At 45.4% G+C, this 26,734-nt stretch overlaps 1 protein-coding gene across 1 annotated transcript in view; it reads right to left on the reverse strand.

Annotated features, from left to right (window-relative positions):
- LOC144809859 (differentially expressed in FDCP 6 homolog) overlaps positions 1-26,734 on the reverse strand; it is a 469,730-nt gene that overhangs the window by 404,917 nt on the left and 38,079 nt on the right. The window contains exon 2 of the mRNA XM_078673746.1: positions 9,338-9,478. Within this exon, the coding sequence (XP_078529872.1) occupies positions 9,338-9,478 (141 nt within the window). The remainder of the gene's footprint in view (positions 1-9,337; positions 9,479-26,734) is intronic.

A 26,734-nucleotide genomic window follows, 5' to 3' on the forward strand; every position in this document is an offset into this window, starting at 1 on the left:
ACCATTTTTCTCATTACAGAAAGAAGATTCCATTGCCCTTCTGCCAGACGATTCACCAACTACTACTAAGTCATCACCAGCAGTACTTTAAGTACTTTAAAGAAGGTGGGGGCTCCTGCACAGTTATTCTAATAATTTCATGTGTCTGTTAACTATAATTAAGTTTGAGTCATACTAATTTCATTCATGGGAATTTTGTTTAAACTTTAACGTCATCTTCATCCATCACCATTGCTCGCTCAGAATACTACGCTATTAAAAATAAAGAAATAATGTTTTCATTTCTTAATTGAAAATAAAACTTTAAAACTAACAAATACTGTGTGGTTTTTGTTCACGAGTGAGTGAGCGGAAAGGTTTGAACTACTGCACTTGGCAGTCATGTTTCAGTGACTCAGATAGGCCGGGACTCGGCGGTAGTCTTCTTCTGTTCTTCTGGGTCGTAAAATCATTGGTCAGACACACTAGATAGTCGGTCAGGGGATTGGGGTTCAACTTCTGTTCGGACTGAGGTATGTCGAAAGTCGAACTGCACCTATCATCAACAATGTCCTATTTATCTTGTCCATACTTCTTTGTGTGCAGAATAGTCCCTGAAACACTAGCGGTATGGGATGTGCTCCACTCAAATCAAAAAGGCAACTGCTACCTTTTACTTGGTGTAAACAATGACATTTTGTTATTGGAAATTGTCAAAGCACTTACATTAAGAAGACTGGAATAGACAGCAAGGGCAACCCAGAGGACTGCACTCAGTGCCTAGAGCTATTGCTGTATCAGAGTTTTGTTTCACACCATTTGCCGAATGGGCAAGCTTAGCTACCTACACAGACCGACTCATAATCGTAAGTAGTAGTAGCACAGAGAGTAATGGTAGAGGCAGGATAAGAATGTAAAAAGTAGTCTACATTAGAAGAAGATTATTTTATAAAACATAGAATTATTAGGAAACAGTTTGTAATGAATAGGAGCAGTAAAAGTTAGGGAAGTATAAGTATTAATATAGCAATAGAACAATTTACTGGGGCAAGCAGAAGAGCCTGCAAGGGACTGATCCTGCCCACCTTCTGCCACCGGAGTCTCAGTCGCCGCTGGCGCCTTGCCCCTGGGAGTTGCTGGTGATCATGAAATAAAGAAACACAACATGGATGATTGTTTTTTGGGAAATATTTGATTTCTTTGTACTCAATCTAAAATTATGTCGGGGAAACAAATTAACATCAATTGCATCTAATCTGGTCAACTAGGAGGATAGTAGTACAGTATTGCAGGATTTGCAGACCGTCTAATGGGAAAGTTATGTAATTCACTAACTACATCAACAACAAAAAGGTTCTACTATGACTGCCATCACTCAGCAGCACGAGACATCGCGTGACAGACACAGTCCGTCATCATGATTGCAGACCACTAACAAATGTCCTATAACAAGTAATAAATAATATACTCAACGTATCAATCCACCACTATCTCTTCAAAGTGGCAGCAGCAGGAGTACAAAGAAGGACTAGACTTGAGTCTACTGGCTCTAGCATTAGGCAGTAATGCTCTCAAATGACTAAAAAGTTGCAAACAAGTAAGCATAGTAGCAACGCCAATAACCAGGCGAGCACCTGCAATGACGGAAGCTATTTAAACATTAATTTACCTGCAATGTAATCGAATCAGCAGCATTCGTACTCTTCAGGAAAAAAATAGATTAGCAATATAACAGAGCGGAAGAAAAAAAAGGTAGTTATTAAATAGCTACTTACCAAGGCCAGGGATCTCCAATCCTAGCAGGTCGAACATGTCATGCTCCCGGTCCAGGATGTCAGTCGACCGGTGCGTCGCTTGCTGGTAGGTGCGCCGGACCCCAGACTCCTTACACATGCACTGGCACACCTTCTCCCACAGCTGGCGACGCTCCCGGAGGCCGTAACCGGAAGCAATCCGCCCACCTGCTGCCACGGTTTTAGGGAGGTGGACTTGAACAAAAACCATCAAGGCGGCCACCTCCACCGCAGAGAAGATCTCCCTGGCCTGGACTTCCTCCCCCCTCAAATGCCTGCAAGGGAGCCGGGTACGGGGTGCTGGGCCCTTCCCCTTGCCCTTGTTGCCTCCCTTAGCTATGGTCCTGGGCACAAGAAGGAAAGAAGGAAAGAAGAATAGGTGTGAAAAAAAATGAGAGAGCGAAAGAAATAAAGTAGGTAATAAAGTAACAAAAAGTAAAAAATAAATAAATATATAGATGTAGGAAATTGTAGAGATAGATAATAAGCAAAAAAAAGCAAAAAAAAGTTCAGAAAAGCATAGGATTACAAAGATGTAAGATGGATAGAAAGGTAGCATGCCCAAAAACCATAGCAATGAATGAAAAACAAGATGGCCGCGCTCATAGAGGACCGCGTGGGTAAGTTCGCGCGATATTTCCCCCGCGAGAATACAAAAACGCCTGCGAACCCGTAAACGCGCCACGCGCACAACGCGAGCACGCAGCTAGCACCCGGAACCGGAAATACGCAACGCGCACAAGATGGCCGCGCCCATGCACGACTGCATGGGTAACTTCACGGTCGTTGCGCTGCAAGCGGCTTGCGAAGACGCAAAAAACCCCACAAACACGCAAAAAAAAACAATCCGCAAATTCGCACAAATTTGCGAATTGCGAGTTCGATTTCGTGCCCCGCAAATCTCGCAAAATTGCAGAAAAATGAATTTTGCAAAACTGAAAGCACTTAGCAGGTGCAAAAGCTCAAGCTAATTTGTAACCATTCCCTGTAGTGCTTCCTGAGGGGCCCCTCCAGAGTTCAGTTGCCTACTTGCAACTATTCTCTGACCCTGCTCTGACCCTCAAAGCAGGGTCAGAGAATAGTTACAAGTATGGCACAATGCTCCTGTAAAAAAAATTAAACTGCAACAGGAAGCACTTACAGCTAAGGAAGCAGGTGCCAGACTTGAAGCGCAAATTCAGTGACGCATTAACCAGCCCCAAATTAATTCATCTCAGTTGAGGCTGGGCAGGTGTGCTCTAACCCCATAATCTACAGTGGTGAACCAGAGGGTGCTGTGATGAACCAGACGGTGGCAGTGCTGAACCAGAGGGTGACAGTGCTGAATCAAAGGGTGGCAGAAGTGAACCAGAGGGTGGCGGTGGTGAACCAGTGAGTGACAGTGCTGAACCAGAGAGTGACAGTGCTGAACCAGAGAGTGACAGTGCTGAACCAGAGAGTGACAGTGCTGAACCAGAGAGTGACAGTGCTGAACCAGAGAGTGACAGTGCTGAACCAGAGATTGACAGTGCTGAACCAGAGAGTGACAGTGCTGAACCAGAGGGTGGCAGGGGTGAGTGCTGAACCAGAGGGTGGCAGGGGTGAACCAGAGGGTGACAGTGGTGAACCAGAGGGTGACAGTGGTGAACCAGAGGGTGACAGTGGTGAACCAGAGGGTGGCAGGGGTGAACCAGAGGGTGGCAGGGGTGAACCAGAGGGTGGCAGGGGTGAACCAGAGGGTGGCAGGGGTGAACCAGAGGGTGGCAGGGGTGAACCAGAGGGTGGCAGTGGTGAACCAGAGAGTACTGTGATGAACCAGAGGGTGGCAGTGGTGAGTGCTGAACCAGAGGGTGGAAGTGGTGAACCAGAGGGTGGCAGGGGTGAGCCAGAGGGTGGCAGGGGTGAACCAGAGGGTGGCAGTGGTGAACCAGAGAGTACTGTGATGAACCAGAGGGTGACAGGGGTGAACCAGAGGGTGACAGGGGTGAACCAGAGGGTGACAGGGGTGAACCAGAAGGTGCTGTGATGAACCAGAGGGTGGCAGTGGTGAGTGCTGAACCAGAGGGTGGCAGGGGTGAACCAGAGGGTGGCAGTGGTGAACCAGAAGGTGGCAGGGGTGAACCAGAGGATGGCAGGGGTGAACCAGAGGGTGATGTGGTGAACCAGAGGGTGACAGTGCTGAACCAGAGGGTGACAGTGCTGAACCAGAGGGTGACAGTGCTGAACCAGAGGGTGACATGGGTGAACCAGAGGGTGGCAGGGGTGAACCAGAGGGTGGCAGGGGTGAACCAGAGGGTGGCAGGGGTGAGTGCTGAACCAGAGGGTGGCAGGGGTGAGTGCTGAACCAGAGGGTGGCAGGGGTGAACCAGAGGGTGGCAGGGGTGAACCAGAGGGTGGCAGGGGTGAACCAGAGGGTGGCAGGGGTGAACCAGAGGGTGACAGTGCTGAACCGGAGGGTGACAGGGGTGAACCAGAGGGTGGCAGGGGTGAACCAGAGGGTGACAGGGGTGAACCAGAGGGTGGCAGGGGTGAACCAGAGGGTGACAGTGCTGAACCAGAGGGTGACAGTGCTGAACCAGAGGGTGACAGTGCTGAACCAGAGGGTGACAGGGGTGAACCAGAGGGTGGCAGTGGTGAACCAGAGGGTGGCAGTGGTGAACCAGAGGGTGGCAGTGGTGAACCAGAGGGGGGCAGTGGTGAACCAGAGGGTGGCAGGGGTGAGCCAGAGGGTGGCAGGGGTGAACCAGAGGGTGGCAGTGGTGAACCAGAGAGTACTGTGATGAACCAGAGGGTGACAGGGGTGAACCAGAGGGTGACAGTGGTTAACCAGAAGGTGCTGTGATGAACTAGAGGGTGGCAGTGGTGAGTGCTGAACCAGAGGGTGGCAGGGGTGAACCAGAGGGTGGCAGGGGTGAACCAGAGGGTGGCAGGGGTGAACCAGAGGGTGGCAGGGGTGAACCAGAGGGTGACAGTGCTGAACCAGAGGGTGGCAGTGCTGAACCAGAGGGTGGCAGTGCTGAACCAGAGGGTGGCAGGGGTGAACCAGAGGGTGGCAGGGGTGAACCAGAGGGTGGCAGGGGTGAACCAGAGGGTGGCAGGGGTGAACCAGAGGGTGGCAGTGGTAAACCAGAGGGTGGCATTGGTGAACCAGAGGATGACATGGGTGAACCAGAGGGTGACAGTGGTGAACCAGAAGGTGCTGTGATGAACCAGAGGGTGGCAGTGGTGAGTGCTGAACGAGAGGGTGGCAGGGGTGAACCAAAGGGTGGCAGTGGTGAACCAGAGGGTGGCAGTGATGAACCAGAGGGTGGCAGTGGTGAACCAGAGGGTGGCAGTGGTGAACCAGAGAGTGGCAGGGGTGAACCAGAGAGTGGCAGGGGTGAACCAGAGAGTGGCAGGGGTGAACCAGAGGGTGACAGTGCTGAACCAGAGGGTGACAGTGCTGAACCAGAGGGTGACAGTGCTGAACCAGAGGGTGGCAGTGGTGAACCAGAGAGTGGCAGGGGTGAACCAGAGGGTGACAGTGCTGAACCAGAGGGTGACAGTGCTGAACCAGAGGGTGACAGTGCTGAACCAGAGGGTGACAGTGCTGAACCAGAGGGTGACAGTGCTGAACCAGAGGGTGACAGTGCTGAACCAGAGGGTGTCAGTGATGAACCAGAGGGTGGCAGGGGGTGAACCAGAGGGTGGCAGGGGGGTGAACCAGAGGGTGGCAGGGGGTGAACCAGAGGGTGGCAGTGGTGAACCAGAGGGTGACAGTGCTGAACCAGAGGGTGGCAAGGGTGAACCAGAGGGTGGCAAGGGTGAACCAGAGGGTGGCAGTGGTGAACCAGAGGGTGGCAGTGGTGAACCAGAGGGTGACAGTGGTGAACCAGAGGGTGGCAGGGGTGAACCAGAGGGTGGCAGGGGTGGATCAGAGGGTGGCAGGGGTGAACCAGAGGGTGGCAGTGGTGAACCAGAGAGTGCTGTGATGAACCAGAGGGTGGCACTGGTGAGTGCTGAACCAGAGGGTGGCAGTGGTGAACCAGAGGGTGGCAGGGGTGAACCAGAGGGTGGCAGGGGTGAACCAGAGGGTGGCAGTGGTGAACCAGAGGGTGGCAGTGGTGAACCAGAGGGTGCTGTGATGAACCAGAGGGTGGCAGTGGTGAACCAGAGGGTGGCAGTGGTGAACCAGAGGGTGGCAGTGATGAACCGGAGGGTGGCCGCGATGAACCATAGGGTCGCAAACAGGCTGGACACGTAGAAACAAGATGGACGTGACCACACAAGTAAGTTTGCGTTCCCGAACTTGTAAAAAACGCTCGCGAACTGGCAAAAATCCTCGCGAACACACAAAAAACCCCCCGCAAATTTGCGCGAATTATGCAGATTGCGAATTTGCTTTCGCACGATTTCGCGGACCACGAATTCGCAAATTTCGCCCATACTTATTAAAAACAACTATGAGAAATGTAGAAAATGCTAAATATAAATGTTGAAATAATATTTAGTAAAAAAATACGGCACTTTTGGGAATATGTTGTAAGTTCTTTTTCAATACAACAAATACCAAGAGAGATGCTGGCCCTGCCCCTAGGTATGATCCACAGTAGCTCCCTCTGTCAGGGGGCGTGGAGAGCAGATAATACCTATAATAGTGAAGGTACAAGGCAGAGAGCGCAGCACAGCCTTAGCAGTGGGATAGCAGCCTTGATAACATCGGAGCAGCCACTGGGCCCGGCCTCAAAACAGTAAAGTCGACTCAAGAATGCAGATTTACGTGCATCCCGTGAGTGATGTGGGCAGCTGGGAAAAAAACAAACAGCAACCTCAGAGAGCAGGTGGGGCAGGCAAACAGCACCCGGAGAGGCAATATAAATAAAAACAACAGCAAGTATAAAATTATAAAAAAGCCCAACATAACGGATTGGTAAAAAAAGTCAAATATCATGTGTACATGAAGACGCAATATAAATAAAAAAAACAACAGCCACTAACAAATTAAAGAAAAGCCGCTCTGTAGCGGATCGGTAAATAAACTCCAAACACATCTGTATATGGAGCATCACACAACCCACATGCCAGTAATACTAACAAAAAAGTCCAGAGGACGTCATTAAAAAACAGACCGTCTCACGCCGCCAGTAATACATCCAGTCTGGGAGGGCGGGGCCAAAAGTGGACAGGGTGGTAACCAGTAGGGGCTAAAAAGCCTCCCTTACAATCATCACACTCTGTTTACCATAACTTATGACGCGAACCAACCAAAATCACGGGCGGAGCCGAAAGCCCACTTCTAAAACTGTATTGATTCCAAGAAGCCCTCACAGAGCGAGGTGTGCATGCGCGCTGCAACGTCAGGCGAGACCTAAGAATAGGGCACTGCCCGGTGTTTGGGGAGTCCATAGTGTAATGTTTTTTCGTAAGGACGCCTCTTAATGCTAAATATCTTTGATCTTAGTCTCACAGAATTAAGGACCTGTTAGAGTCATGATATACAATGATTATTTAGTGCTGCCGGAGGAGTGATTTGAGATTGGAAACAGCATATATATCAGCCTTAAATGATCATGGCAAGTAAGAGGTGTCTCCTGTAGGCAAAGAGCTCCAGAGTACTATACTTTAAGATATTTACAATTTAGCAGTAATGTTGCTGGTGATTTCACCGAGAAGAGCTTAACCAGGTTGAATTTACCCTCTCAAGGGTTACTCTTGGTCTGTGCTTGAGTCATTAGAGTATTTTCTAGGAATAGGTGGGCATGAATGTAACATGACAATCTCTGATATGACAGATTGGTTGAGCCAACTACTGACTTTCTTTTGATGTACAGCATCATCCCCTTTGGTTTCTCCCATAATCAACAAAACTAACAACTACAATAACAACCCTAACATACCTCCCCCAAGTGGGCAAACACACTCGGAAGGGGACAATACATCCCCACATTAGTCAGCTTGGCTTTAATGGGCATCCCTCCAGTCTGTGGGTGACCATACGCCCTCCCACCCCCTAGACTCCCTGTGGAGCATCAGATGCTCGATATAAAATGTATTGTTCAATGCTTAAAAGTTTTTTTAAAAGTTTATGAATATGACCAAAATCACAAAAGTTTGAATACACTGAATTTATTTTATTTGTGATAGGAGGCAACATATACTTTCCTAATATGAATGTGCTGGGTGTTCAAAGGATTTCATGCAAAATGGCATCAGGCAGTACATGGTAATCATGTTAAAAACCATAAAAATGGCAGAGAGAAAACAAAATCCCCAAGGAGTCAGTCAATGAGAATCTCTCAATCAATCACAGGTAATCATCAGGACAGGAAGGATGGAAGCGGACCAGAGACAATTCAGTTGGCTGATAGACATCCCGAGGACATGTATAACTCCAAGAAGAGCCGATTTAATCCTCACAATGATTCCGCATAATTCAGGGTAGCCACCAAGTCAGAGATGCTCTATAATTATATGTAATCAGATTTTTTCCATTCTGCCGAGTAGTTATCCTCTCCTGCGTTGGTGGCTACCCTGAATTATGTGGATTTGTTGCGAGGTTTAAATCAGTTCTCCTTGGAGTTATACATGACTCGATATGTCTATCAGCAATATGAATTGTCTCTGCCCAGCTTTCATCGTTCCTGTCAAGAATCCAGGGACGTAATTAAACAATTTTCTTCAGCTGTTGGTCTACTTATCCTGGCATGTGTCCCTGCTTTAGCTGCTGCTACTTTGAAACCTCATATTTTGATCCTAGGTAGTCAAAGAAACTCAGAAAACTGTATGCGTTTTGGAGGAGCACCCAGACCCATGGCACTGTGTATTTCCCTGTCAAGTGTTAAGGTTTGTCTTCAATCTTGCCTATCTTGCCCCCTGGTCAGGACTTTTCTCATCATGTAGTTACTATTGTTGTCTTCTGATGTAGCAAGAGGGGAGGGTGGAGGGGCCTGTATATTCCACTTCTCCTCCTTACTCTATCACTGGGTCTCAGGCAAGTCTTCCAAGAAATAGAAATCTCCTGTTCTGGGGGACATGCCTGAATTCGACCTTCTAAAGTAGAAAACTACCAATTCTCCAGAGGCCTCTCTATAATAGTGTGTCCCAATTCCATCACACATCTTTCCTTCTGCATCATCCAATGGGTCATGCCCACTTCTCACCTCAGGACACAGGTGCTATCTTGGTTTGCGGAGCTTACAGTACATTTAACATAATATCGGCATTCAGTGAAATTTGCTAGTTTGCCTGTGACAGCGAGACCAAAATACAGCAGTGCATAAAAGTACCAAGAATATGGTTGCTGTCATATAATTAGAAAAATTACATTTGACAAGGACGTTCAAAGAAAGTGTACTAGTGCAAATCACAGTATTATATGGTATAAGTACACGTTTATTTCTAGATCTATAATCAAACAATGATTTAATTGAGATACTTGCAAATACACATAATGTAATCTCTTGCGACTCAGGAGTACACAACGTTTAAAAATACAGCACCATCTAAGAGGAGATCACTAAATCGAATGTGACAATGAATCAGTGGGGAAAGAAGGATGACTCCGGTAAATCATTAGGCACTCGTATTTTCTGAAACAAGCGTCTTACCTTATCAAGGATGTACGAGTTCAGATAAACCATGTATCCCTGGGAGGAGACAGGACTAGTCTCATCATCTCTGAAATGGTCATCTAAGATTTTTGGGTCAATGGGGATGTTCAATACTGTGTATAAGTTGTGGGACAGCACCTGGTAAGTGAAATAAAAAAAAGTCTCGGTTATTGATTTTGTATAGTGAAATTCTTTATACACTTTGGTTGAATGTTATGTAGACTTCAGAAATCCAGTCAAAGTATAGCTATTATATTACAATTATCAAGACCTTGAGATATGTGTACATGTAAGAATGGATGATTTAATTCCCCCTTCCCATTTTTAGGTCTCGCGCCTGCGATGCATATGGCGAAGCCATATGCGCATCGCGCAGGCGTGACACTATAGTTGCCGGGTCTGCTTCCCAGGAGACAGGAGACAGGAGACTGGCACGCTCAGGAAAGCGATCGGAGCCGGCCGCGCGCGCGCGTTCCCAATCTCCTGTCTCTCTGGGAAGCACACAAGCAAGCCCAGCAAGCCCCGCCAAGGTCCAACAAGCACGTCCCACGTGGGCGCCTACCACGAGGACAACCGCAGCAGCAGCACAGCCCCGCCGGAGAGCGCGCGGCCCCGCGCAGCCCGCAAACTGCAAACTGCAAGCGGAAGCAGGTACAATTATTTTTTTTTTATTGTCAGACTAAAGTTGCTGTGAATTGAGCTCGTCCGGGGCACTTTGCCCCTCCCCAGCGAGTAGACTTTTCTTCCTGTGTGTAATTGAGACCAAACGCTGAGCCTTGGGCGCCAGGAGAGAAGGGCTGGGGCCTGCAGGTCATTAGTGAGGTGAGCAGAAGGGATCCGGCCCCGCCGAGAAGGCCTGCCGCGCCCGTCCAGCACCATGGGGCCTACGCCGAGAGCGCGCCTGTGATCCTGAGCACACCGGCCGGCCGGGCCTCCGCATGCAGCGCCTTGGAAAAGCAGGCAGGGAGGGCCACTGCCATGCTGAATCGCGCACCCCTGAAGATGGCGTGCGGTACGTGGGACCTGCGAGCCCGGGAGATGCCTCGGATTTTAAAGGGGCCCCTCTAACTGGGGGTGCGACGCTTTGCTGCAGGAGCCGGGGCCTTGCTTGCTGGACCTCCACAAGAAAGATGTAGCTGTCAATGGATGCGTCATAATGATTGGCATGAACTTCCGCTTGCAGGAGTTGCTGAACAAATTTGAAAAGGTAAGCTTAGTGGGTAAAGCACCTGCTCCTGAGACAGGAGCTTCGAGATTTCCAATGCATGATCCAGTACTTATCCTGTCCTGCATCCATTCAGGTTTGTATTGACATACTTGAAGTATTTCCCTTTTCCCAGCACTGTAAGAAATAGAATGCAAGCTAAAAGATGGCGGAGCCCGTACCCTGCATATTGCACCCCAGTTCGCAGCAGCAATCTAAGTATTCCCCGTGTCATGCATGAGTAACTGGGGCCTGCTAACAGCGGGCCTACGGACCCGTTCATCCTTCAGGAGTCAATCAGAAGGCTACTCTTGGGCAAACAAAGGCGCCTTTAATTCACAGCACTTCGAAGATGCACGCTCTTGGCAGTGCACCATACCTGGAGAGCAAGTTCCCTGTTCTTTCTTCCTTCCCCGGTTCTCTTGGTCAAGCTCCCATTCCCCTGGTGTGCTGCAGCCTCCTTCCTGGAAGGCCACCTTGCCATTTATTTTATTTTTCATTGTAAGTTCAAAATCTGCTTCTCTGGAAGGTTTCAGGGCACACTGAAAAAGCACCTTTGACAGTGATTAATGTCAGACAGCTTGTTGGCAGAGTGAAGGGGAGCGTTGTCTCTCCCCTTTTCCACCCAAGCCTGTTGCACTTCTGAGAAGGGTGGGGAAGGGGCACTCGAGTGCACGCTCTTTTTTCCCCCTTCATTGTCCTGTAGTCCGTGTTTGTTCTTGATTTCTTCTTTTGCTGTTTTTGGGCGCTTTAAGACGGACACACACATTTATAAATACATAAACTAGTCTTTCAGCAGTACTCGTTTACATACTCTTATACCCATCCCAGAATGTCCAACTCCCTACTGTCAAAAGTGCAACGAGGACAGACTCCTTTCGATTTGCATTTATTATTATTATTATTAAAATTTTATATAGCGCACAGTTACCCTGGGGCATCCCGGCGCTTTGGCGTATATGAATATACAATTTTTCCCATTTTAGATGTTTTGAGGCCAATTCACAAAGGCATATAAGAGCATGTGAATGAGTATTGCAGGGGGAGCTACTTTTTGCTTCAAAATGCCTGCGACTCTGTTCTTTCAATTTTTTTCTGCCAAATTTAATAAGTTATTTGCAATTCCTGAACCTGTATATAGCTGCATGTTGATATTTATTTCTGCCTCAGGGCGGTTTTCATTTATGCACTAGGGGTGCGCGTTATGATTGTCCATTGGAGCCAGCAGACTCCACGCCTAAGTGCACATGAGTCTGCTCGGGTGATCACATCTTTCGAAGGTCAGGAACTAGCAGCCCACTCTTGTCCCATTATGCAAAAAAAATGTACAAAAAAACACAATGCATCGATGCAAATGAATAAAAGGCATTGTCATTTACAATGCCAATAGCTCAAACTTTAATAATGCGAGACCTATTGCATTGTAAATGCTTGTTCATACAGGCCACAGTTTTTGTAGAATATGGAGCACAATTACAATTGGTAAGCCTTCTTCAGGGGAACAATGCATGTAGACCAAGGCAAACCTGCTTTTGGGCACTTCTTTGATATTTATTATATTCACAGTGGTCATCCTACATTAGTTGCCAACCTAGACGTGTCTTTCCGATGAAGAACTGTAAACCCTTTTTCAAAAATGTAAAAAGCTGAACACATTTTAGAGTCCCATCTAAAAGTTATAGCTATGGAGATATACCATTGCCAATTTTACAGTGCTGCAAGGTCTAATGATCAAAGGGCACCGTCAGCCGTGCTATTAGAGGTGAATCGTGAGGACATGGGGATAAGATTCTGCGCATTGGCTTGGAAAAAGAAAACAAAAGCGGTGACAGTCCAAGAGTTATCTTGCACCCCCAGAAGCTGTGGAAATGCTGGAGTCCCTGATGGGATCCTGAGCCTTTGCAAACTCACCATCAGAAGTCCTTTGGGCATCCTAGAGTACTGGTTAACAGGATATGCTTGGTCCAGGCTCTATAGGTGGAAGGGAGACTTGAGTGCTCAAAGGAGATGCTGCTCAGAATTACTGGAAAATGGAGGTGTAATTATATAAAAGATTTTCCTGTCCCTAAAAGCTGTTGAAATGTGGAGCACGTTTTTTAACTATGCCTTGCTTTCTGTCCTTTCATCTAGAAAAAACGTTTCCCAATTCAAAAATCTCAAAACTCTTCCTATGTTTGGCATTGCCTGAAATGAAAAGAATTTTGCATCTAAATTTGCCATGCTTATTGCAACTGATTATTTAAACTGCCTGGATACAATTGAAAATTGTGAAAAAGAATGATGGCTATTTCTGAAGAAACGTGTCATGACCCTTAGAAGAGTGACGATATCTGGTCCAAATAAAATAATGATTCATACTTATACCTTCTTGATGCTATTAAAAATGACTACATTGAATTTTTTTTATGATTCCAACTATAGCAAAGCCAGTCTCACAAATATGTTTGGGTGACTTTTTGCACCACGATGCATGGGTGACTTTTTGCTCCCTGGCATAGGAACTTTGTCCTCCTTGTTGTTTAAACATTGATTTTCGGAGCACGGACACTGGACCTTATAAGCTCCTTGGTCCCCCCCTCTCCTTTTGATACATCCAACTATAGCAAAGCCAGTCTCACAAATATGTTTGTCAGGTGACTGATGCGTTCTAGATACATATGTCTTAAAGACTTTTGAACCTAAACCACAAAGATTTCCCGGAGTAATAATTCTCAGTGGCTTTTCTTCTTGCTAATTTTTAAATATTTACCAGCTGCAGAATGTTTGTAAATATGAAGGCTTTACAGCTTCTACCACCTTTTTCTGATCAATCTATAACCACTCCATAGTTTGTTCACCAATCTTCCTAGACAAAAGGTTGCATTTTACATTCGCGTGTGTAGGGGTGTCTAGCATTTAGTGTTCTTTTAAAGTACTCAATGATTTTAGGAAGCTATTTTAATGGTGATACATAGGTTTGCTACTCATCCTTTATTGGATTTGCCATACAGGACTCAAGGATGCCCCTGTGTTAGGTTAGGGCTGTGGAGAACGTATTAAGGGTTGGAGGGTTGAGGTACCCTCCGGTATTCAGATCTGACTGGAGCACCGATCTAGCGGCAGAACACTTTCTATTTGGAATGCACATGATCTGCTGCTGTGGAAAAGCAATGCTCCTGTGTACTGTGCCTGGATCTGAAATACTGGAATATTCCATGGATTTCTCTTCAGCTGGGAGGAGGGATCAATGGAAGAAAAATGATTACTGCTGAGACGTGGTGATTTCAATGCCACAATTTGGAATCCTGACATCCTGCTTTGCTTGCTAAACCGAGTACTAGTAACAACTGTTATCTAACAGCACCAAGAAATGAAGCTTTGCATAAATGCAAGATATTATTATAACTTTTTTTAATCATTACCTTTTAGCTAATTTATTTGGACAATTGTGTCACAAAAAGAAAGGTTCTGTTCCATTTTGTAATGAGAGCACACTACTATAACCTCCTTGCGTGAATAACATTAGTCAACTATGCTCCCTTGCTCACTGCAATATGAAGCTGATTTTACTTGATATTAAAACATTTTTAGGACAACTTCGAGGTCACGGCCTTGCTGAGCCCATCTCTCCCACGCAGTGCCAGGCTTAACTCATCAATTCATAGGCAATGCTATGTTGCAGATTGGTTGATATAGTGCTGTGCATATTGAGGAACATTAGAAGGAGTTTTAGTTTGCTCTCTGGGCATCAAGCGCCCAGCATCTATGACAAATGATTATATTTATACAAATGTGCTAGCATGAGAGGTCAAAAGAGAATACGGATGTGACAATCATATGAATAGTGGCGTACGTGCAACACTATATTCCTCTCCAGTATAGAGACACCATCGTGAAATTGAAAAATATCAACAGTCAAACAGGACTTCAACATTCGGTAGTAACTTGTGCCCCTTAGGTTTATTTTTTTTAATCCTGGTACTTTTAGGAAGCTGAAAGGTTATACTGCATGCTAGGTTTAGTATGGGTTGAATGATCAAGAGCAGATGCCAAAGAGAGGTGTGCAGTCAAACAAACACTCAAAGATTCCATGGGGTCAGAACAGTAAGTTCCTTTGACAGGTGTCATTGTAGATGAGAAGCAAGGTTCTGGCACATTTTTCTCAGGAGAACCAAAATGGGACTTACACATAGGTAACTCATCCCGACCCAGGGAGACAGGTTCTTTTTGTGTGAGTTCATCTTGACAATCTTTCAGATGACACAACACAGGTCAATGGAACCTTTTAAAAAATTTGAAATATCTGGCGACATCATCACCATCCACATCCTGGGCTGTTACCAACGTTCTTTTGACATCTGACATGGCCCATGGATAAGGTTTATAGAGTACTGAAACTTTTCTCATATGTTGCATGTTCTACTAAAGCACTTGATCACCTACATTGATATCTGGACACACCGGCTCAACAACTGGACCTTGTGCGCCCATTGTTATTTTGCACTTGTCCTAAAATGGCTTCTTTGTCAGGGTGACTGACAACCCGTGAACCCAGGTGGGGTGATGTGGGATAGTATTGGTGACCGCCGTAGCACACCGGCCATAGTGGGAGACTACAGCTCGCATCTCGCCACCAACCAGAGGAGGTGCTGCAACGTTGTGTTTGGCACAGGAGCACCATAAAGTCACACGAGGTGTCCCGCAGTGCGGGACCCCAGTACTACACCAGCCACAGTGGGAGAATACAGCTCCCATCTTACCAACAGTCAGAGGAGCCGCAACGTTGTGTTCGGGCGCAGGAACGCCATACAATGATGGGAGGTCTCCCGCAGCACGTGCCATGCCGAGGCGAAGCCCAGGCAAAGGGCAGGCCCGTCCACGCCCGGAAGAGGCTGGGCTGGGTCAACCCCCTTGGTTTCTGTTTTTTGGCCCAACCAGACGGACCGTCAGGAAGGCATCTGGATACAACAGATTGCAGGTACTATTAGTCCACTAAACCAGAAGGGATAGTCTAGTCTGTCTGACAGGAGTCGCCTCTGCAAGGCTTAGTTGCTGCTCTTTTCTGTTAACTGAGTCACTTGGTCACATGACCACGGGATGGGTAAACGGAAGGCTAAAGGCAGCTCAAATGGAGCCATTAAGCAAGTTAAACGGCCCGTGCCGAGTGCAGCTGAAAACTGTGTGGCAGATGACAGACACTTTAATAGTAGAAAGCTACTCAATAGCCAGAATAAGCAATCAAAGGCAGACCAGAAACTAGAAAACTGGAGTATTTTTGAATTTACTGGGCAAGAGTAAAAAGTTCTTCTACAAGGAAGGCAGAGGCAATGGAATGGCTAACAACAAGAAAGAATGGGTTGAGGAGTCCTGTAAGGTAGCCAGACAAGCACTGACGCAGGTCATTAATGCCTGTCCAAGAAGTACACTAGCCATAAAAAGAAAGGTTTACAAAAAAGTCATACCTGAGGCAAAAAGGAACTTGCACAAAGGCTTTCATGAGAGATCTTCTTGCTGCAGCTCAAGCCAAAAACAGTAATGGATGCTGGCTTGATAGCTAAAGGTTCGAATGACCCAGTTGTGGAGGAGAACGGCCACATTCAGCCACATACCTGGGTAAATTACTTTGGCCAACTTTACGCAGGACCATAGGATATAAATCCAGTGACCACCGAGACCCTAGTCAGTCCTTCTCCTGCCATAGTAAAGGGAACAGATAATCTGGATTAAACACAAAAAAAGAGCAGAAATACCCGATTCTTGGCTAGTTGCTGAGGTGGTGTCCGTATTTAAAAAAGTGGACAAAAGCAACCTGGCGAATTATAGACCGATTAGCCTAATTGATATAGCGCAGCACAATTCTGCAAGCATCTGTAGGAGAGGCTTCTTGACTGGATAAGGGAAGGGAACATACTGTCACCTCTGCAGGCAGGTTTTAGAGAGAACACAAGCACCAAAGATCAATTGTTCCAGTTTTCTAATGATACTATGGAAATTTGTGACTATTATTATTATTATTATGTGTTCTTATATAGCGCTCGATTACCCGTAGGCATCTCGGCGCTTGCCTTGGGAACCCGTCCTGGCTTTTCCCTGTGAGATACCCGTACTGGGCATCCCCAAGGTGAAAGCCAGGCATCCCGCCGCAGGGGGGCCATAGTGGAGATTAAGCAGGCTGATGCCCAGAGCTGCAGAGTGTGATCCCGTGATTCGAGTAGGCACCGTAACGAGAATTATCGAGTCCGTGGATATTTGGGCTCAAGACCCTGTCGCGTTGGGAATTGAACCCTGGTCCCGGGTCTGACCTCTGCTTCAGGGTCTACCTCCTCTAACCAGTGAGCCACACTTCTCCACTATTGAAAAGGAACGCATATACTTTGTTTTTGTGGACCTCCGTGCCCCATTTGACTTAGTACCCCAGGAAAACCTTTAGGTAACCCTAACAAAATGGGGATTCTGAGTAACCTACTGGACATACAAGACTTCACAGGATAACTATGCCCAAGTCAAATGGGGGAGAGAGGGGGGTTGGCAGACCGGATTAGGGTGAACAGCGGTGTGCACAAGGATGTGTCCTTGCACCCACTCTGTTCACCAGATACATTAATGGATTAATCTAATTACTATCAGATTGCAGAAGCGATCCCCCCGAGCTTGCTGGTTGAGCAGCGGGAGCTCTACTAGAGGCAGATGATACTTTATTTATTTCTAGAACACCTCTGGTGCTTAACAATTTGGTGGACTGGTTTGGGTTGGCCTGCAAGGAATCTGGATAAGAAATCAATATCACCAAAACTAAATTCATGGCTTTTAACCAACACAAATCTTACAGAGGGGTTAAAAAGCTGGGTTCCAACATATGAGAGGAAGTGAATCAATTTGACTATTTGGGGGTTAGGCCGACCAATGTACAATCATGGGCCCCGCAAATTGCAAAAAGCCAGGTCTCACTCCAACACCTGAGCACAGTACTAGTCAAAATATTGTGGAACCCCATTTATAGACCAGTGGCTCAAGTAATTCAAGTTTATCAAGCCCAGGGCATTGGAGCCGCCCTGTATGTGGCAGAATCATGGGGTCAGAATAAAATAGGTGTTATAGTAAAAACTGAAAACATATTCATGAGAGCGGTTCTAGAACTTCCGCGGAATGCTCCCTCGACCCCCTATTGCACATGTCACTTTATTTATTATCCTAAAGGTACTTTACCTAATATTGATATTGGTATTAGCTGTGTATGAACCTTGGAAAGCAGCCCTGAGCTGATGCGTTTCTTCAATTTTTATGTGGAACTACCTATGGCAATGAACATTATTATTATCACTCGTGATGGATGCGTTTACTACCAAATAATGTGTCTGTTCGATTTGATGAGCTTTTAGGTTTTTTTTATAAAATCAAATAAATATTTCTACTACTACTAGTGCATAGCTGAGCAGGAGGATGACTCGTCATGTTGGCCTGGTTTCATATTCCCTCATGAATGGTCACAGTACCCACTCTCAATTATGCCCTGAAGCTGAAGTTAGAACAAAGAACTGAACCTTTGGTTTCTCTGTTGCTTCGGACCACCGAAGAGTCTTCCAGATATATCAAATCTTGAGGGATTTTGGACAGTCTGACAACTCTTTGGACAGAAATTCACTATTTTATCTGAACTCAATCAGCGGACTATGGATGCAACACATTTGCTCTACCCTAAAGATAGGATGTGGAGAGGCGATAGGTAGCACCTCAACTTAAGAACACTCAGATTAGTCATTGATTACAACTAGGAAGTGCTTCCGACATTCAAAGTTGGCGCTACCTTGGTTCTATTGGTGAGGTGGAATGGCAATGGTGACTGTGCAAAAGCAGACTCTCAATAGCCTACTAGACACCGTATTAGACAGACTGCAGAAGAGGACCAGCAAACACATTTTTGGCAAATTTGCAATGGTACCAGGGTTTCGCCCCAGATCTAAAGACGGTCCTATCTTTCTGGGACATATAAAAATGTTTACATTTCAAGTGCGGTCGACCTCGAAGCTGAGGAACCGGGTTCGAGTCTTGGCAAGGACGCTCAACATTCTATGATTCTGGGCAAATCACGTAATCTCCCTGTGCCTAACAAAAATGAATGTGTTCATCTGTAACAAAACTGGTGCTCATGTAAAGAACTCTGATACCAGATGTCACACGTCTAGTTTGCGCTATATAAAACTCTAAAAAAATATATATTTTTAAACACAACCGGATATGTTCAAAATATGCTGCTTAGCCTAATCATCACAAGAGTAGTTTGTTAAAAAAAATCTTTGTTATAAAACCCCAACAAAATAACCATAGAATAATTCTGAGCGCAAATCAACCGATATTCTTTTTGGCTAATTTAAAAGTTTGACAGTATTAAACAGGTACTAATCCCTCCAATTCTCTTTGTTGCCCAACAAAAGGGACTGACTGCACAACACGTCAACAAACAACTATTCAGCCAGCAGAGCTCAGATCTGTTCTGTTTGAAACACATCCTGATTAAATTGACAAACTTTAATGCCAGTTATTTACATAGCCTAGAAACGACAGAAGTGAGCTAGGAATCACTACCCAATGAAACAAGTCGAGATTAATGTTATTGGTTGGTGCATTTGACCACAGGCTCTCTGTGGAAGCAGCTCGCCTACTTTTGCTGCTCCGCAGCAGGTCCACACAGGAACTATGGTATCCAGCCCTAGCACGCCACCGCCCTCATAACACCTGAAGGTAATCTCAACCACAACCACATGTGCCCAGACAGGCGACTAAGATGCAAGATAAGGAGGGAAGAGACAATAGCAACAAGGAAGCAGAAAAACCTAACAATTGTTAACTCCTCACATTCCTAATGCCATCAAACTTCTCCAATAAGCGGCACAATTCTGGGTCTAATGCTCAGGTTACATGTTGGAGGGGGAAGCGTGATGCATTTACCACATCTGGAAAATACGGACATCCCTGGGTTGCATTTGTCAGAAAAACAGGGACATATATGTGAGATTGGTGCTTTCTGCACCAAATTCTGCATGTATATGAATTTCCCACACTTCCCTACCGCCCCCTAAAATGACTACATGGGCGACCTACCAAACATTTCAATGTAATAAATTATGGGTGGTTGGGTGCAGTGGTTACAGCATTACTTCCATTTCCGATCCCAGTGTAAACAAGGGTTTGTGAAGAGATCGGAATTTAGCCTAAGCCCTTTATAATTGGGGCATAAGAACGTACAAAAGAATATCGACCCATCAGAGCACACATAACTGAAATCCTAAGGTGCATTTAATCAATTTACTCTCCGATATAAAGGTGACTAAAAAAAAAACCAGAAAGACAGAACAGCCTTTAAAAAAGTTACAAGTAGCCATTGAATGCACTGTTGTACAAGGAGGCTTCTTGGGAATTACTGTGTGACAAAAACAAAACAAGCTTTGGCAAAGCCATTATGCCTGTCCTACTAGGCAAGGTGGTGCGTTGGATCGTTTTTTTGTATCGAAAGCATATGCTACAGCACCATAAAAAATATAAGAAAGTATGCAGCCACTTAAACTTTGGAGCCACAGGCCTGCAAAAAATAATTTCAATTAAAAAACATTCAATGATTTGGCTGCTTTGCTAGTGATTTTTTTTAAGGAACAATACTTTCATTTGTGCCATGTTTTTTAATATTATAATATGTGGAAAGAAATAACACCTTATCAAGCACTCAAATTACAAGCAGTTAAATTATTACAGTTACTTATGCATTTTACAACAGCAACTTCAATAGTAAGACGAAGAATATATCCTAGCCATCTAACTGGGCACCCGAAAGGCAGGCAAAATAAATTGCCAGTATCTAAAGTGAACATGATAAATAAATAAAACAGAACTCACTTTGAGCCAGATGTGTCACTGATGGGAAAGGAACTATTTTTAGTGGATGTCAACGAAGTTCGCATGTTTTAGACCGTAACTCACCCAGTGATGGGAGCTAATGGGTAAAGTGGGCTGACCCAAAACTCCATGCCATATATGGTGGGCCAAAGCAAAATGTGAATGACAATTTAACAGACCAATGGACGAAGCCTGATGACCAGTAACCTGCATCAAGCTCGGCATTACAGATCCAACATAGTATTCTTGTATCGAAAGGTGCTCCTTTGTTCCATTTTCTACTTTTCACTGTTACTCTTTGATTTAATGTTTCTTTCCCATAGACAATGCATTTTAAGACAAAGGTCTTGATTCGGAGCCCCCCCCCGCTACCCCGGCACCCACTAATAAAGTGGCTTATAATTACCCTACCCCCAAATCTCTTTAAGAATTGCCAGATCCAGAGGTACCATAAACTCACGAGTGAGGAAAATTCACAGGTAATTATAATTAAAGGTCTCTTGAAAACTATAGAATTACTGGGGAATCCGTAATCTTGCATCAAATTCCTAGGGTAAATCTTAAATCCCCCCCCCACTGAGTTCACCTGCTTCGAGCAGTTAAAATATATATGAGAAAAACACCAAGAGCCGTATTGCATATAGTGCGTCGAGGACACAATGGGCATGTGCGTCTTTGTTCTTCACCCCAAAGGTGCTGTTTTACAGAGAGGCCACAGACGCTTGTATGACCCCCTTCTGTAATTCAGATAGCTCTAGGGCACATACAGCTCCAGCACTATCTCATGGAGGGCATGTTCTCATTTACATGGAGATATGACCCTATGCAAATGAGGAAAATTCTTGGCATCAGCGCCACCATTCTATTCTGGACATGGGCGCAAAAGCAGAACGTTTTTCAGGCGATGCACTGATAGTGCACCACTAAGAGGTGGTGCATTGTTAATGCATGGGGATCGAGTTTACATCCAGTTCCCAGACATCCTCCTGCAGACGGATGCAGTCACTTACCAAACTTGCATGGCGGGAGATCACTGTCCTCCTTCAAAGTGCAGGCCGGGGGCTGCCTGCACTGTGAAACATGGACCAGCAGCTTCAATCAGTTGGTCTGCCCCCAACCCCCAACAGCAGTTTGTGGCTGGCATGGGAGCAGCACATTATCAGTATTTGGGTGCACTGACCCTGTTTGTGCCTGGCAGAACCTAGTTAAAGTTGTGCCAGGGCATAAACAGAGGCAGTGCGCCCTTACTTTAATACGGCCTTAGGTCCAATGAAAACCAACAGACCTTTTATTTCTGACAGGGCCTGTAACTCAATTGTCATGGCACCTGACTTTCAAACGTCATCACCAACTCATCTTTACAGTAACACAAACCAGACTGTAAAATCTCTTAGAAGAGATGATGGACAAAAGCAAACGTACTACAATATGAAATAAACAAGCATTTACAATGCAATAGGTCGCGCAACTGCGAGTTTTGTAGCTGTTGGCATTGTAAATGGCAAAGCCTTTTATAAGAATAAAAATAACATCGCATAAGAATTAGACTTCTATATTCTAATGAGGATCACAGGAACGTTCCCACCATTCTCCTTTATGGTAACTCCTTATTGTATCCAGTCTTAATTTGTAAACAAATTTATAGAAATGAGGAATTCAAAACATTGGTGTAATTCTTATGCAATGTTATTTTGGGTTATTATTATTATTATTCTGAGTTTTGTATAGCGCCTGGTTACCATTAGGCATCCCAGCGCTCACCAGAGAATGAAACTACCAGAATAGTGCGGAAGCTAAGCAGAGAACAAAAAAGTTTTTAAAAGTTTGCGGAACCGAAGAAGGCTAGCTTCCGAACGTAGATGTAGGGGAAGAGAGTTCCACAGGGTGGCCACGTTTATAGAAACGTTGCAGCCCTGAAGAAGTCAAGTTTGCTAGATTTATGCACGACAAAACACGTTTTGGCTGCTTTTCTTTGGATTGAAAATTGGAACATTGAAATAAAATAATTTTGGAAGAAAATACGTACCTTACTGTACCAACTGAATTCATAACTTTCGTGATGAAGGATCTTATATGGACATTACATCACTGATTTTCGAGTGCTCGAGGAAAGTTTGTGTTTTTTGGGGTTTGGAAGTGTCTGCAGTAGCTCCTAGTGATGACGGGTGGTGCTGCATAGCTCTGGTACGTCCTCTGAATGTGCCACCTTGCATAATGATGTCAGTTCCTTTTCCCCTGCGCTACGAAGTGGCTACTCAGCTTCTCTTTGGGGGTTTATCAAATGCATATTCAGATTTCTTTACTTGGCACTGTACTTACTTCAGGGTCATGTCATCCGCTACAATTTCAGGCAGCAAGCGATGTTGCACTTACCACAAGCAGATATCTGTCTCAGATCTTCATGACACAGGTGTCTGTATCCCAGACACATCTCTGGCTCCTGTGAGAAACGTTGAGTTATGCACCCACAAAAGATGGGATAGTTCCAATCCAGGTCTCCTTTGTCTAGTAAATCCTCTAAGAGGAAGAGTTCTAAGAAAAAATATCCTACCCTAATAAGTAAATAATGCACCACAAATGGGAGATCTCCTCTCCCATTCATCACTCTCATTCAAAGGTCCCAGAGTTAACAGCATCATTCTCAGACTATGGCCTGTACATCATTCTTGGAGCCAGTGATTTTTCTTTCTAAGCTATGAGCAGCATTTTCAGCAGCTGCAGCCGACCCTCAGATAGTGGCAGCCTTAACTCGGGCCATTATCCACATCATTAAATTTGTTGTGCCTCCATCTAGCATGCCTGCTGACTCCATGTAGCCATCAGGACCTTGAACAGTGCCCTTATCAGGGCTCCCTCCTCAAAACTGGTTGATCCCAATCTGAGCTCCACAATGGCTGAACCAGCACAGTGAGAGACCTCAGTGGGTTGTCCAGTGCCTTACTTGACAGCACTGGCACCAGTCTTGGTGGTAACATCTTTTGTTTTTCAAAATCCTGTGACAAAGGAAAGGAAGAAGGTCAGTCCCCCTTTTGGGGATAATCCTTTTATGTAAGCCCATTTTGGAGGCTTTGTTTCTGATGCATAAAAGTGCAGTCCAGGATGTCTCACTTTGAGAATGACAATAGTGAGGCTGATAATTTTCTTCCCACAAATTATTTTCATGTAGGTCTTTATTCACACCTACATAACGTCTGTGGGCTGGAGTGTCCGGCTGGTCCTCCTTATAAGGAGGCTGCTTTAATCACTGCACTGAACTACCAAAGTGCTGAAACTTTGTCTTCCATTTGAAGCTTTTAAGGCTAACTTGCTAAGTCAAATTCTACAGCCTACCTCTTCACCCTTCATCCTTAATGAGGTCGTCTTATACCCTGTGCTAGTGGCTGGGGAGAAATGTTTTTTTGATCCTGTGTTGAACTGGTAAGTTGCAAGACACCAAGAATGAGAACCTAGAGATCCCATGTTCCTCTCTGACCACCAGTTTCCCCATACCCTGGGGATGCAGCTCTCTTGGTTTGAGATGAATTCCAATGGTTTCCGCTCCACTCCTTCGATCAGATGTCCAAGCAAATTGATACTATGGGTAACAAGATCTTTTCCTCTGGGAGCTGGTCCCTGCACTTTCTCCATTGTCAGCTGCTTGTTCACACACTTCTCCCACCCCCTGTGGGAAATGGCCCTGCGTACGATGAACAGTCTACTGGAACATACATGACGGCCATACACACCGTTGGACAGAGATGGGCAGGACACAGACAAACAAACCTTTGGATCTGAGCTGGATATGCAGACTTGTGGCTTAGTTCATGGCCACGGGCATTGCCAAAAGGAACCACACCTTGATGTGTTAGACTGCCTTTTCTGGTGACATTCAGGCAAGCCGTGTAACATCAAACTGTTTTTTGGCAACAAATACAAATGGACACTGAGGCATATTTGCTTGTCATTACCTCCCCAGTACACTAGTTTCATCAGCAATATCTAAAGTTCCTGGTCTATAAGAAAGGTCAGTCCTTTGGTCCAGGACAACCCTTCCAAAAGTTTCGCGAGCTGGAGTAATCCTTTTGCAGCTTCAGCAGCTGGGAAAGGCCAGAGTACGCCATCGACATCATTCCTTTCTCTTTCTCCCTCACACCTACTACAACACAACTTTAATTCTCACTTGATTAAACATGAGCATCCAGTGAGGAAGAGAGAAGAACGCGCACCCCATTTTTTATGGATTTGGGAGGCAATTACTTCAGACCTCTGGGTCCAGCAGATTTGTGAGCATGATTATACCCCAGCCTCCCTGTTTCAGGGAAGGATATTCCACCCAGTCTGATCCTCTGCATCAGCCGAATATAGTCTGACTCTTTCCACAAAGTGGTTGACTCTTCTGAGCAAAGTGCCCATCAAACTATTTTCAGAAGCTGAAAGAGCCAGGGGTGTTTCCTGCTACATTTTAGTCCCTAGAACTCAACCTATTGTGGATCATTGAGCCCTGAATACCTGTAGCTGAAAGGAAAAGCGTAAAATTCTCTGTCTCGCATGGGACTGGCTGGTGTCACTTGGCTTGCAGGATACATAATTTCATACTCTAATACAATATTCCCAGTGGAACATCATGTGTTTTGTAGGGGGCTTCAGTCATTGTAACTTTGCACTGTGTTAAACTTGTCCCGGTGTCTGTGGACGTGGAAAAAAAATGATGGGAACAGATGTCGGCGTACTAGGTGACAACTTATGTAGCTCTGCTTTGTAGCTTCTAAAGGACTGACCGGTTCTGCTGACAGCTAGTTGAGAACTTTCCTGGTAGATGATGTATCCACCAGAAAAAATTGTTACTGGAAACTAGTAAGTAGTCTTTTATTTTCTTTTTCCTATGGAAACATCATTATTTTGTATCAGGAATACAGTGACACTCACCTTTTATGAGTTCCAATTTCCAATATCAGACCTATAATCCTAGTTTCCTGTGATGTGCTATAAAGCTAAAAAGGATTTAATCAGGTCTACATGCTCGGAACCACCCGTACTTTTGTAAACGTATAAGCAATGGTTTGTTTTAAAAAAAGAAAATCCATTGAAAGCATGTGACACCATGTTTAAACGGTAACATGAGTTCTCTTTTTCTTTTACTTTTGTACTTGTATTTAAAAAATATAACATTCACACCAGATTGCCAAATCCAGACCTACTGGCTTTGCTAATGCTTGCCAATATTGGATCTTTAAAATGAAGAAATCCTGTCGAGATACTGTTTCAACAACAGTGACTAACAAAAACCCCATCAGGACAAATAGAAGTAGGATAACCTAGAAAGATATAAATATAAACAAAACCCTGATTCAGGCTAAACAATATAAGTATTTCATACAAAAGATTGAATCCTCAAAGGAAAAAAAAAAATCATCAGCAAAAGAGCTATTCCAGACAGTTAAAAAACGTACTAATGTCACTAGTAAACAAGCATTTGCAATGCAATAGGTCTCGCATTTAGGCCGGACCTATTGCATTGCAAATGGTAGGCATCACGACAACGGGTGGGAGGGAGGTCGGGGGTGAGAAGGAATGTACAACAGGAGGGTAAGGTATGGACAATGGACGGGAGGGGATCGAGAAGGCACGAACGGGAGGGTGGGCGGGAGGTAGAAGGCACGGACAACAGCAGGGCGGGGGGAGAAGGCACGGACAAAGGGAGGGCGGGGGCGGGAAGGCACTGACAACGGGAGGGAGCGGAGAGGAGAAGGCACGGACAACAGGGGGAGTGGGGAGGGGAGTAAATAAGGCACCAAAGCACGTCGTGCCTGCAGTAGGGGAACCTCTTTAAAGAAATTAGTGCTCAGGATCTAAATAACATGTACCATGTAACAACCCAAGTGAAGGTGCCAGTCGCCATGGGAGGTGACAAATGAAGAGGAGTACGTAATAAGGAGGGACTAACAAGAATATCGACGAATCAGAAGCCAGCATTTAGGATAGACGATGACAGAAGCCAATGGCAAATATTGGCGGAGAGTGGGTGGAACTTCTATTCACCTACTCCTCTACAATAAGTCTCCTAAAGCCACGCATGCGTGCTGGCTCTAGGCTCGACCTGGAAACACAGTGGGCTACAATCGATCCTTTTGCAACACACTGGAAAGTTTCTATCAAGCTAAAGTAGAAGAGGTAAACAACAACTTCTCCTCTAATAAACATTCCACCTCCAACAAATGATACACCTTTCATGCTCAAGCATAGAAACATTCTGTTCCTCAATCCTTCACCCTTCTTACAGCCGAAGAGGTAAATCTCCTAACAATTACACCAATTCAGGCTCTCTACTCGACCCCTGCCCTTCA

This window comes from Lissotriton helveticus, chromosome 1_1 (assembly GCF_964261635.1).
Source record: "Lissotriton helveticus chromosome 1_1, aLisHel1.1, whole genome shotgun sequence".
Lineage (NCBI taxonomy): Eukaryota > Metazoa > Chordata > Amphibia > Caudata > Salamandridae > Lissotriton > Lissotriton helveticus.